Genomic DNA, 14,010 nt, shown 5'->3' on the forward strand with positions numbered 1-14,010 from the left:
CCTTTGATTGTTTCTTTGAATTTGTTATCATATTGAGATTATGAGAGTAAAGGAAGGCTTTCTGAAACAAATGCCAAGTACTTAACAGACCAATTGGGTACACTTAGGGGGATTGTGCTAGTGTGTACTTAAAAACTTTTACTGAAGGGCTATTATATATCCAGAACACTTGAATGCTTCCAGAGGAGCATTTTCAGCCTATCATGAAATCCCATATTTAGAGTATATTATAGATTCCAGAAATGTAAAAGTCATAAAAGTTTTAATAGAAAAAAATCATCACTTGTCCTTCAAAGTACTTATACATAATGCTAGTAATATTGGTTTTATGTATCAATAGCAGCAATAATAATCATACTTTGCTCTTTTAGAGCAATCCTTACTTACTGGTCTTAATGCTCTTCAACAAAAAAGGTAAAAATTATTAACTTAATTTCAGAGATGAACAGAGAGATGAAGAAACTCCAGGATTAACCAATGTGTCACCGAGAGAGTTGGAAACAAAATGCAGGTTCTTTACTTTCAAATCAGTGCTCCAGCCATGAAACATGATTGCTTTTCTCAAATTGAATTCTTCTAAGGAAAAAAAATACCGATCCTGTTTGCTGCACTGGAAGGTTACTGGAATAAAGAGGTTAACATACTACCTGGTTCCTTAATTCCTATTTATGCCTAAAGAACCTGCCCATATCCTCAGGATGAGAGGGATAGAGCAAGAAGTGTCTCTGTCTTCCTCCATTCCTTTCTCAGTCATCCTTTTGGTGAGAGCAGCGGGACAGAAGCGTCACCCTTGAAGTCAGCAGCCATCCTGTGCTGCCTCACCAGTTGATGGGCACAGGAAAGATGACATTATTGCACAATGAGTGGTCTACTAATGCCCTTCTCAATTTACAGTCAGGAAACAACTGCCTTCAGAGTGAAATATCAGAGGAAGTCCAAATGCTCCTGGGAAAACAGATGATCTGAAGTAGTCTACCAAAGGCATCAAACACTCCAGAATCACCACAGAGGAAAGGGAAATAATCCCTGGATGCAGAACTGGTTTTGTGCCTAGAGGACCATGGAGTTGCCGTCAGTTGCTCACTGTCCAGTATACTGGGGGCCCATCATTCTGTGCTGACAAATCAGACTGGTAACCAAAGGATTCTCTTGGAATGCATCTGAGAAAACTGATGATATCAGTCATAGCACAGCCTGCAGGCATTAGAATGTATAATGCCCCTCTCATTCCTTCTCCCATCAGTTGAACAAAAACTCTCTTCATTGCAGTGCAGCAGCACTGCAGGAATTGGATGGAAAATCTTAAAAGCAGGCAAGATTGTTAAAATAGTAATTTCCCTGCAGTTGGACTAAAAATTTTCTGTAGGTCTTGAAAAAACAAGGTTTTCTTCTACGGATACATACGGTCTTATTAAATATTTACAGGCTAGAAAAGCACCACTAAAAACTTCCACTATAGTGTAACAATCAGAGTCTTTTTATATAGTAAATCTGAAGTAGAACTGTCATAAGAGAAGAAAAGTTTACCTGCAGCTGCTGATCTAGCTCTGGAAATGCCAAAGAGAAGTTTTCAGGGGAAGCATCATCTAAAAGGTAAACACAATGTTAAAAGTTATTGTCTACCAAAGAGGGCATTTCAAGTAATCTGTTTAATGAATGGACAGTAATATTGGGATCCTGAAAACACCCCGACATCTTATCTTTTACACTTGAGATGCCTCAGTAGAATCCTTGAAAATACTAGTGGACTGGTAATAAGAAAAGTTTACATTCTGGAAATACAGAAAGTCTATTTTGCACTGCAGTGATTAAGAAACAAAGCAGTTGGTCCAGTAGAACATGTGATAATTTAATAAAACAAATAAATCTAAACTGTTTTTCTTCCTGAGCTCTCTCCACTACAGTGCTAAGTAAAGAACTGTCTTAAAGGACTTTACCTGTCAACTACAATCCTTATGGGCTAGAGTTAGTTCCATCATGACAACAAACCAAGCTGTGTTTTTATTTATTTGTTTGGGATTTTTTTTTGTTTATTTTTAGAACAGGCTTACAGCAAAGGTGGGACAGATTGCACCAGTTATGTCAGGGTTGTGATGTGGACACCTGCCCACTAGTAGCTGGCCTGAGATCAGAAATATGAATCACACTTGGTAGCGCCAGTGCAATATTTCTTTCTCAGTGACTTTCACACTCTCAGTTTTGCATTGGACTGCGATGACTGTTTATTCATCTTACTACAGGTTATGGGAGGTGAGGAGAGTGTTACTATTAGCTTACAGTCAGTTATTTGTAATGTGTCAAAATTAAATAAGGATGGTTCTTCCAGGAGAAAATTGCTAACACAGTTCAGATCCTGCAACCTGCTGTGTAGGCTTGAACACAGCAACAAAACCCCAACAAGATCAAGAGGACCTCATATCAAAGAAGGATTCTAAAAGAATACAGACTAGGATCTAAATTATTTCTCAAATATTTGATATCTCTTTCTCCTGGCCTCTGTGATTATACAGTAAAGGAGGGGGGAAAAGTAAAATAAGTCATCTTAGCCCATGAAAAATAAACATACTGGCTAACACATGGTCAGAGCCTTACTCAATAATATAGCTAGAGCTGGGCAGCCTCTGGGAAGAGATGCTCAGAGAAGAAAAATAGTATAGTGATACAAAACCAAAAGCTCTTGAATCCCCTCAGGAAATAAAGTGAAGTTCCTGTATTTTCGTGGAGTAGTTGTCTTGCTACATTATCAAAAAGTCATACCCATGTCATGTGAGTGTCACCCTTCTTTCTTCACACCATATGTCAAGCATGCCAACTCTGGAAAATACTTAAATTGCTTTAATTGTACAGAATTGTATCATGCTAATATGCAAGTGTTTATCTTTAATTTGCTATTGCTTTCTTGTACAATATATAAATAGTCTAATATTCTAAAAGAAGAAAGATGAATCATATGGCAAGGCTAAAAGGAAGGATGGAATAAGCCTCGGTCTGACTAGGGCTACAGCTGCTCTACAGGTATTTGGCTGAATAGCTGTTAAATATTCTGACAGAGATATTGGACCAGAGTCATGGATGGCACTTAAACTGCTATTTGTTTTGGCAATTCCAGCAGTACAATCTTTGGTACAGGAGCTTTATTGAGGGATCTTGAACATCTTAACATTCAGAAAAATATAGCACAAGCAACACTCCAAATGATTAAAAAAAAATTGAAGAAACATGAGAGAGTAATTACATTTTCACAGCATCAGCTTTTAATAAGAAAATAAAATTAATGCAGTGTCAGAATATTGGAAAATTAATTGGATCATACTCTGAAAGGAACCAGTTAAAAAATTTGGAAGTACTTGATAAAGGATGGAATAGAGAGAGAAATTAATGTAGAGGAAATCCTTTCAATAAACAGATGTTCCCTGCTTATTTTTTGAACTCAAGTGACTGAGTCAATGGTACTAAAAATAGAATGCACTGGTATCCTAACCATTATGACATACCATAGTACATTTTATAATGGGCTTGCCCTAGCATCTATTGAACAGCTGCTAGGGTTTTTTTTAGTTATACTAGTTTAAGACTTGTTTAGATCATCAACTGATGTGCAGAACATCATCGAGAAATGCTGCAGACTTCAGTATTTTGAAATTATCCTGAGTTCCTAATTCTCTTTGGCTCTTCTGAGAATTTCAGCTGAAGTATTAAGTTTACAAAAATTAACAGAAATTCTCATAGCTAACTACAATCTTGTTTTTCACAAAAAGAACAACAAAAGACTTTCCCCACAGCTTTGTGTGAAATAAATTATTGCCCCAGATCAGTATTTCACTGTTGTCAAAGTAACAACTACAACAATAACAATAAAAATCACTTGGTAATAATGAAAACTTAAATTTCACAGAAAGGGAAAGCAAATGAAAGCAGTTATTCATCTTCTAAAACTTTTTGAGGATGTTTTCAGGATGTCAAGACGAAAGATAGAAACTCTTGTATTTTTTTTTCAAAAGAATCGCTATTGCCCTTACCAGCAGAATACCAGTCAAAATCACATTGACTTCTAGTCTTAAAAATTATTGACTCTGAAAATCAGATACAAAAATGTCTGAAAGGCCAATGAAATTATTCTGAAGATCAAAACATTCTCAAAACTATCTCCTGATCTGTGTTTGTTATTTTCTACTCTACCTCTCCTTAACTAGAAAACAGAACTCTGAAATACCTATTTTCTCCCTTTTCTCAATTAACTAGCAATTTTTAATGAATATCTAGATTATTATAAAGAGTCACTTATATAATCAAAGTCTTCTTTTATAATAGAGTTAGTGGCTTTTCTGTCACAAGTCCCTGAAAATACCTAGGCTGATTCTTCACCAGTTACAAACAACAACTTATCCCTATAGTCACTATAAAGAAACACATAAGGAAAAATTCAAACTGGCTGTTGAAGGCTTACTTAATTTAAAATAAAAATATATTTAAAAAGCAGAGACAGCAACTCACTGCACCTGAAAATGAGTCCAGATTTGGTCAAAAGGAAATAAGAAAGAAGGAAAAATGTACATGTGCATATTATGGCCATATCAGCAAAGTCAACAGCACTATCCCGTGATGTGAAAGAATCAAATCGGGGATTTAATTACAGGCACCTAAGTTAATGTATCTGGTCACGTGATTTCTAAATGAGTAGCATTTCTTGATTTCCCATAGATCCCAAATCTAATTTTGAAGTTCTATTTTTTAAAATGCCCTAAAGACATGTATCCTGATCAAAACCCATGTGTTTTTAGCCAAAGACTCAGTTTGTGTGCATGAAATAGTGTGATTTTCATGTTTGTTTCATCAGCTTCACATGCTCGCTTGGCTTACTCCTGAAAGCTGTCATTTGTAACAAAGAGTATCTGAACTCTATTAACACTGATTGGCTTTGTAAAAAAGCTCACTACTAGCCCTGAGGCAGCTGATATATGCTAAATTTGCACATTTGAGAATGAAGCTTGATTTCTGAAAAGCTTCACTTATTTAATCATGTTATGGCCTCCTGGAGATTCCAATATCCCAGACCTCCATCATGTAGTCAAATGAAAGAAATCCTTCACATGTTGCTGTGAAAAGATTTGGGTCTGGCACAATGAAGTGTAATACCCAAAACTTTTCCTCTATGGCTGTTCCATTTAACTGAACTGTGAGCTAAAGGCAGTAAATCCTTTAAGAACAACATCTGATTCACTTCCAGTATAATCTTGAAAATTAGTTTCTCTATGATCTTCACTAAGATAGACAGAAATAGAATATAAAAAATTTAAATGTGTTGAAAGCACATTAAGGTTGCTAAATCAAGCACTTGAAACTTAGGAAATGCTAATCACAGCTCTGCTTCCTTGAGTAACTGAGTTATGATCCAGTATTTAATTATACAGTCAGGTCCTATTTTTTTTTCTCCTACATGTGTGGGCCAATGTATTCAGATCTCTTCCTCCTAAATTAAAGAATTAAATTGGTAACATAAGTAGGCTGCTATCCTGTAAGTGGATCAGCCCTTGCACAGGAAAAGTGCTCAAAGTGAACTGCAAGCACCACAACTTGCACCAACAACAGTGGCAAAGTGCCTGTCAGGGTCCAGCCTTGGCCCCGGGAGGGCTGTGAGATGCAGCAGCTCTGGGCCTGGACACTGGCAGACAAGCACAGACTCATCAGATTCATCCTGGAAGGCTGTGTGGCTAAGTGACTGCAACTTGGCACTGCTCTGTGCAGCTCCAGGGCTTCTATTCACAGCCCTGCCTGCCACGACCTCGCACAACCTCGCAGTTACCTCACTGGTAAAATAGTGGGGAACGGCCACTGCCCCACCCAGGAATAGGATGTGAAGGCTTGCTCAATAATGAGAGTTGTGGACCTCCCAAAAATAGAAACAGTCCATAACAGAAGAGGTAAAAGCAAAATCCTTCACATATGCTTCATATACCTTCACTCAAACCTAAGCATCCTCAGATGAATGTCCCTTTGAGGCTGCCTCACCTGATTTCCCATCTAATTCCCCAAGAACCAAGCCTTGTAGGTTGGGTGTAGATTTAGGAAATTAGCTCTGTAAATTTTAGCCATATATTTTAGCAATTCTCACTGGTTGTCAATCAGTGCCTCTGGAGCCACCACAACCAAGGGTGGGGTAGGAATTTGAAGGCTGCTTTTGAAGAAGCAACCACTGCAAAATAGTTTAGCATGGTGAACTAGAAAAGCAAAAAATTCCTTGTACTCACTAGGATAATGAGCATAACGAAGAGTAAAATAAGTAATTTTGCTATGCTTGCAAAAATATGACACTGTTCCACTGTCTGTCAGGCTCATTAGAAGATCTACATTTTGCCTTTGTTGTCAGTGATTTTTCCATAAAGTGCTGTCAGAGGTAGACTAATTTCAAATTAAAGAACTCACTAACAATTTCAGACCCAGTCATTTATCACCACATGCCACGAGCAGAACTTTTCAACTAGATTCAAGCTTTTATTTGAGAAGGCAAGGTAAAGAAAGATGAATCTATAAATCTTCTCTTTGAACTATTACACAAAACAAATCCAGCTGTCTAAATCTCATGAAGTTCATGTATTTGTAAGATTGATCAAAATTAGGACATATTCAATTTCATGGGTAACATTAAATTGATGCTGACAAACCACAATGAATTTTCAACTTTGGAACACTTGTTTGAATCTTGGAACACCACATTCAGTTCAAGCTGCATTAGTTTCCAAGTGATATAAGGTAGGTTGAAATAGTATGTGTCCAATTCATTACTTTAAAATGGTACCTTAAGTCAAACTGCTGTGACAGAGTGCACAGACACACCCTGGGAAATGTGTTAGTGAACTTGAGTGAAAGGGCCAAACATAGACATTTATATATACAGGAATAAGAGATACACAATAAAACTGCCTTCTTATATAGCATCCTCTGATGGGCTGCTCCTGAGACTTTTAAGGAACTGATTACTCTACAATCACATTAAAAATACCTCACAAAGCTGGCCAGAATTTCAGTCATCAGGTGCTGACTGACAAATAATGTGAGACACATTATTTCTTGTACACTCGGGATAGGCCAGCTCTGGTTTTGTAGGTCAGTTAACACAAAGTAATTTCTTCTCATAAGCTGAGAGTAGTTTTTCCTTTCAGTGCTCCTCACACCCACTGCTTGGTTACAATCCTAGCCAGTGAGATAATCACCACCCAGAAGAAACATTCCATTTCCTCTTTTTATATCCAGTTATGCTGTCAGTTCCTCCTAGTAAGCAGTTGCACAGCCCCCGGAAGGAGAATGCAGCCTTTCTTGGCAAAATGTGTCACTGTGCCTTTCAAGTGAGGTAGAATTTAAGGAAAAGCTTAAGTCAGAGAGATTTCCTCACCACTTAGCCCTTGCCAAGAACTTATTGTATCCTAGCAGTGCATGAGCTTCAGCTGATGCTTTGCTATCACACATCAGGTCACTCCTGTTTGAACTGAAAACAAATATCCTCATCAAGGAGAAAAAAAAAGGTGAAAAAATATAAAAGAGTAAGGGGGAAAAAAAGCACCTACTACAGAATACCTAAAGGTCTACCTTTTGAATGTTTTTGTAGCTCATCTTAAAAAAAATATGTTAAGTACTTGTTTGTACTCTCTTGATTCAATTATGGTTTCCTGGAAATTTTCACACCTATTAAAAGCTTATTTCATTTACCTTCTTGAAATATACCTAACATAAAAGCACTTGAAATTCTTATGGTATGGTAAAACAATAATGTTGGTTTAGACCTCCTGGTAGCCCCCAAACAGATATGATGCAGAGGGGAACATGGCACTCACTCTACTGGTTGCTGGGTTTTTTTATCAGTACTCATGAAGATTCTGGATTGCACACTGTAGGAACATTTATATCTTTACAATATAGGATTCAACATTTTAACAATTTTAATATTTGCAACAATTTAACAATATGTAGAAGAAAAAGATTACCTTACTCTAACTGAGTTTATTTCTGCAAAGGTTAAGAAAGAGGCTGGAATTATTAGCAGGATAAAAAAGTAGAAAATAAAATATGATGCAATGTTAAGGAAGTCAGGCTTCCTGCCTTTCATGTTCCCTTCTTGCAAGCTACTCACAACCTTGTCATTTCCTACTGCCGTCTCTTGTCACAAACCACTCTGCTCTCTTTGATTTTCCCATGGTCTCAACTTTCCCTGACTTGTTTTCAGTGTCTCACATTAGCATTCTTTTTTCATAATTTGTAAGAGCACTTCCCTTTCCTTCATATCTCTCTTCAAGACCTATCTATGCCATAATTCCTGCAAGAAATTTACCATGTGACTGTATCTTGAGAGATTTGAATGATTCCTTACTGCTCTCTGTAATAAAAATGTAATTACCAAGTTATTTTAACTTATGAAAAAGGCACACAGATTATCACATGTTTCTTTATATTCCTTGTCCCAATCTTTCTTTGTCACTCATCTTTATGAATTGAAAGTTAGGTTCAATAATATATGAAGATGTTTGGTTTTTAATTCCCTTGCTTGGGGGATGAGATTGTATTTCAGTATTGTAGCTGAAAACTAGTAGTAGACAACAATTAGCTAGGAAAGATAACACATATTCTAAAATATTTTTTAAATAGAAAATTGCATTCAAGCTGAGATTCTGTTCACACAAACCTCAGGCACCAACCATCATATTATCCTGCAATGCAAAGAGTCCCATAAAGCTCTCAACAGCATAGGTTTCTGTTGTCCTTATACCTCATGCCATAAACACATCTCAGCCCTGACTCCAGGCACTCACCTTTAGCAAAAGCAGCAGCCAACTTTTTTTGGATGCTTTTAAGCTTCCCCTTTGATTTATTTAATTTTGACTTTCAGTGTTTGGCAACAGCTCTCTGGTCCTTAATAACATTGAAGGTGCAAACCAATAATATTTATCTACTCCAAAGGGTCCGTGTGTGTACAGGGTATGTTTGGGGAAATTAATACTCCCTCAGCATGAGCTGATAGGATAAACATCAATGAAATTCTGCTGCTGTCTGAGAGAACGTGCCATGTGGGGCACCTGTTTCCTGAAACCTTTCACCAAGCTGGGCATGTGTGGCGCTTTCCAACCTTCCCCCTAGAAAAAGTCTCTTCCTCCTCTAGGCAAATTTATCCTTTTACTTTTCCTGTTTTGCAATTCCACACAATCAGACGTACTGCACATGCAGGTAAATTTGATAGTTAATTACAGTCCTAATTGCATTCCACAAACTACTGAAAGAAAGTAAAGATTGAAACTGTCAATCTAGTGGATTTAGTCTAATGAAATTGTTAATGGAAACATTAAAAGTTATCAGACAGGAAAACTGACCACAAGATACCACTCATGAAAAAAAATCCATCCATTACACTGGACTACATTAGATATTGTAAACACTGGTAAATTAATGTAAAATTTAAAAGCAGATGTGGTTTAAATTTAAAAGCATTGTGTTTTACTCCAGAAATTAAACTGTACCTGGGGAATCATTAAGGCTGAAGGCAATTCGTACCGGCTTATCAGCAGGTACTCTGGCCGTGGTGATCATGTGGGCACTTGAGTCAATGCTTTTACTTGTTTGCTCCAGCTGCAATAATACAAAAAATATATTTATTAGAGAGCATGTGACATCATTCAACAAATGAGTTTTAATGCTTTTCATGCACTCGCAGCTGCCTTTCCCATCCTAGCTAGATGTTTAGAATCAAAGTCAAGGGAGCGCCATTTCTCTTTTCCATTTAAAAAGAATTTAAGTGAAATTCAGTGCAGAGACTGCTTTTATTTTTTGCTATTTATAGATTAGAAAGAACGATGGCAAAGGAAGCTGCCTCTCTTCTCACCTGCTTGCTCCCCGCCATTGCCCCTTCAGCAAGCCTTGACTCGTGGCAATACTGCCTGGTTCTGAAGGTGAAGAAGGAAGAAGGGGTGGGGAGTTGAGAGTAACATGACCCCAAGCCTGCCCTGTGATTGGAACCGTGCACACCACTCCACATGGTGTCAATGAGGAGGCACTCATCCTCCTACCTTCCACCCATACTCCCCCAGTCCAAGTGTGCCTGCAGGTCACACACTTCATGGCCAAAAATTCATGGGGTCTCCAAACCTTGGTGGTGATTCTTCAGTGGAAGCCTGTGCAGGTGTAGGGGTCTGTCTGCATGGATTTGGCTCCTGGGTTGGGACCTTACTCAGTCCTCTGTCTTTCTTCTGAGACCATCGATTCCAAAAAGTGATTTTACCCTGTGTGATGAAACCCTGTCCATTAAGAAAACTGCTAGTTCATTTCAAATATGGCACTAAAGAACTGTTGAGCAATAAAAGAATTAGCTACTAACAGTATAATTAAAACATCTCTGTGCCATCAGAAGTTGTACTCTGAGCTCTACTATGTATATTTATCTTTTTGAATGAACAGTTTTGGTTAAACTCTATTGAATAGCTGAATGTAAACAATCCCCTTGACTATCTACCACAAAGCTGCTAAAATTCAAAGATATTAATCTTCTGATTAGCACCATATGTAGAGAATGTGAAGTTTGTGGGACTTTGTGCATGCAAAAGATCTGCCCATAAAAAACTTATTTTAGGACTCTGGACTGCTATCCAGCACACATTGTATTCATACCAAATGGGTGGACAATTATGCTTTCAAATTACCATAAAAACTTCTTAGGGAATTAGAAACAAAATTCATCAGGAAAATACAATGAATTTACTAACTCATTGTCAGCAGACAACAGGGCATTTAGCTGGTGAAAACAAGAGCCAGTTTCCTAAGCCAACAGTCTTGCAGTTTTACAGTAAAGTAGCTATTGTACTGCATGAAAATGCTACCAAGTCATTCCAATTCATACTGAATTATTTGGCAGTCTCAAAAAGTCAATAGAACAGAACACTATTTCAGGAGTATAATCTTCCTTGATGGTGTACAAGTGAATCAAACACTTCTCTGGCATCAATGCCATGCAATCAGTGGAAGAGGATCAAATTTGCATTGGGTCCATTAATTTCAGTATTTCTTGTTTATTTGCTTTGTCTCTCTTTATATTTAGCTACCAGAGTGATACAGTTACTTGTTACTTGAAGTGCATCATCTTTTCTTACAATAACAACAAATAACCTAAAATCCTTACTTTGAATAAATTTTATTTGAAGCTGAAATTGTCTGTTTCTGTTAGTATATGAAGGATATCAGGGAGTGCTCTTAATTTACCATTACTAGTATTCAAGACCCACAAAAATGAATCTGTTAGCTGTGGAGCAGAGGCAAAGAAAAGCCAAATAAATTGCAGCCATGTATGCTTTAGATTCAGGAAAAGACCCTTGGAGTCAAGTGAAATATTTTATTTTGAAGTGCATTGCATCAGAGTAAATAATTTTTACCTTCTGAGCATTCTTGATCTTTTCCCCACCCTCACTTCATAAGAAATATCTGAGACATCTCACTGTTTTTAAAATACAACAGAACTACCAATGCAAAATTCTTAAACATATTTCCCTTCCTTACTTCCCAATACAAGGTAAAGAAAAATACCTCTCCAAATGAAGAGATTTTAAGTGATAAGCAAATCCTTTAAAAAAGGCTTTTCATTGTTCTGTGCTGTTTGTACACTGTCTCTGACACTATCTCAAGTGGTCTTCCACATAAGAGTATACTTCACATTTCACATCATAGCCTAAGAAATAAAAAGGATGCCTTCTACTAGAGTTTTTAAAGTTGCCATAACAATATTGCTACAAGACTTTTTTTTATTCCAATCACATACTCTGTGGTGTGCAATGTTTTTAAATTAACGCTTTTAATCATCTACTCTGTGAGGGCAAAAATCAATACCCTTTCAGTAAGAAATGATGAATTTTATTGAAACACAAAAGAAAATTTTCATTTTATTCTAATTCAGAAAAAAAGGACATCTCATCCTTATACACAGCATTTACCCTGTTATCATTTTTTTAAAATTGCATTTATCCCTTCTCTCCTTTTTTTTTTGCGAAATCCTCAAAAAAGGATTTTTCTTTTTCTCTCCATCACAAAAAGCAATCACAGAGAAGAGAGAGGGATGGAAAAAGCCTGTGTGCAAACAAGGTGATATATTGAAACATGCAGACCAACTGCCCCTAATTCCCCACATGCTTTCTCCAGAATTGAAGAACATTGTCTCTCTAGACAGAGATAAGAGTGAGTGGGCAACCTGGAACTTAATCAGATTTAATGAGCAGCTCTCATCTTCCCAACAATTGCCTATAGAGCTGGCTGGCTGCTGTTCCTCTGTAAAAAACCTGCAGCAGAAGTCAGATTAAATGCTGTAAGAGCTCTATGGATTTTTTCACACCTGTTGCCTTACCTCACTTAGCGGAGTGTCTGCACTTGTATAATCCAGGGCCAGCCACTGCCTTGGCTCGTCGTTGCCTTTATGGAGTAAAGCTTCAATAAAAGAAAAGGCTGCACCTGCTGCATAGCAACAAACTGACAAGGTCTGAGAAGCTGAGACAGCTGTCAGGGCAACATGCTGCTACCTGCACTTCCCATAGGCTTTGCTGTCCCAAAAGATAACCCTTTTCCATAATTCTGATTTTCCTTCCTCTCCTTGCCAGGGATGAGGGATTATGATGCTGTCATACTTCAGGGAGGAAAAAATCCTTCTGTTACAGGCATTATTAAACAGCAAACTGTGGTGAGCCCAAGATTTTTAATTCATTAGTCCTGGCAAACCTGAAATACAAACAGACTTGCTTCATAGGACAGGAATGTTTTCAGCATGACCCAATCAGTGTCTGTGTCTATTCCAGCAAACTGGCAAAGATAGCATGACTCCAGTCAGCAAAAATGTCTGCAGCTCCAATCAGCTTGGGCTGACACTGCCAACTTGGACTGGCTGCAAGCACACTCTCAAATGATAGCAGGGACTATCAAAGCTAACAACAACTGATGCACTCGGCCTCTTGGGCTTGTGTTCATGTTGGCTTTGACTGAGCCAGGCTTGTTTAAGAGAAGCCACTATAGCCCTTCACTTCTGAGGAGATAACAAGCAAATCTCACAATGTGTAGGCTGTAAAAGCAGATATATTTATAGAGCAGCCAGTGATGGCTGTGATAAATGAAGCTGACTCAGAGATTTGACTGAACTCAGAGGATTTCCCAGTGTGATTTCAGATAGCTTTTTTTTTTTTCCAAACTGCTGGCAAGCAACTTAATAGATAAATCTTGAAGTATTACAAGAGATGAATTTCTTCAGTTTAAAGTTTTATTTTCTGTTGTCAGAAAATAAAAGTTTAACCCCTGTCATGCACAGGTACTACCTAGATGACTTCTTTGATTGAGTCATTGGAACAAGTGGAGAAAAATGTCATTGGAACAAGTGGAGAAAAATGGAGAACATTTTTATATCACTGTCATTGGAACAAGTGGAGAAAAATGGAGAACAATTACAGAATGATTTTACAAAATATCTTTATTGTTTTGTGCTTGAAAAGAGGGTCTCCTTCAAAATGTATGTGAAGGTATATTTCATCTTTAAATTCCTAATGGAAAGAGTTTATCTAACCCAGATCTGTATAGACACATTCCTAGATTCCCTTGGCTCAGCTGAGATATAGAGAGGTTGCTGGACAAATAAAGACAGGAAGGGCTAAAGTAAAATTTTCATCCTTCCTCACTCTCTCACCTTCTGACCCTAGACCAGGACTGATCTCACCAGGGCAAAACTCTGGAAGCTGCCAGTTACCCTTGTGGCCTCAAAAGACCTTTTTTATACTTCAAAATTACTGAACTGCAAAAATATCCTACCCACACTACCTTTACACCAGGAATGACCTGGGAAGGCACTGGACAGCTACACCATTAGTTAGGTATCTCTTGAGGCTGTCTTTAACTGCAGTGGGACTTCAGAGCTCTGGCCCAAATAGCTGGTGGAAAGCCGGACTGCACCTATGACTACACTGACCATTTTCTCTTCTCTCAATGTGCTTCTGAAAAAAATGAGGGTTC

General features: G+C 37.7%; 1 protein-coding gene across 3 annotated transcripts in view; it reads right to left on the minus strand.

Moving 5' to 3' along the window:
* MAP3K7CL (MAP3K7 C-terminal like) overlaps positions 1–12,453 on the minus strand; it is a 30,415-nt gene extending 17,962 nt beyond the window's left edge. Inside the window, exons 1-4 of one of the 3 annotated variants that reach the window (XM_066568649.1) lie at positions 12,368–12,422; positions 10,129–10,262; positions 9,504–9,612; positions 1,528–1,586 (exon numbers count right to left, since the gene is read on the minus strand). In XM_066568649.1, coding sequence (XP_066424746.1) covers positions 1,528–1,586; positions 9,504–9,573 — 129 coding nt within the window. In that variant the 5' untranslated portion in view covers positions 9,574–9,612; positions 10,129–10,262; positions 12,368–12,422. Of the gene's footprint in view, positions 1–1,527; positions 1,587–9,503; positions 9,613–10,128; positions 10,278–12,367 lie in introns of all 3 variants that reach the window. The other 2 variants (XM_066568655.1, XM_066568663.1) reach the window with 2 other exon arrangements.
* Between the last annotated feature and the right edge of the window lie 1,557 nt (positions 12,454–14,010).

The sequence above is a fragment of the Molothrus aeneus genome, chromosome 2 (assembly GCF_037042795.1).
Source record: "Molothrus aeneus isolate 106 chromosome 2, BPBGC_Maene_1.0, whole genome shotgun sequence".
In the NCBI taxonomy this organism is placed as follows: Eukaryota; Metazoa; Chordata; class Aves; order Passeriformes; family Icteridae; genus Molothrus; species Molothrus aeneus.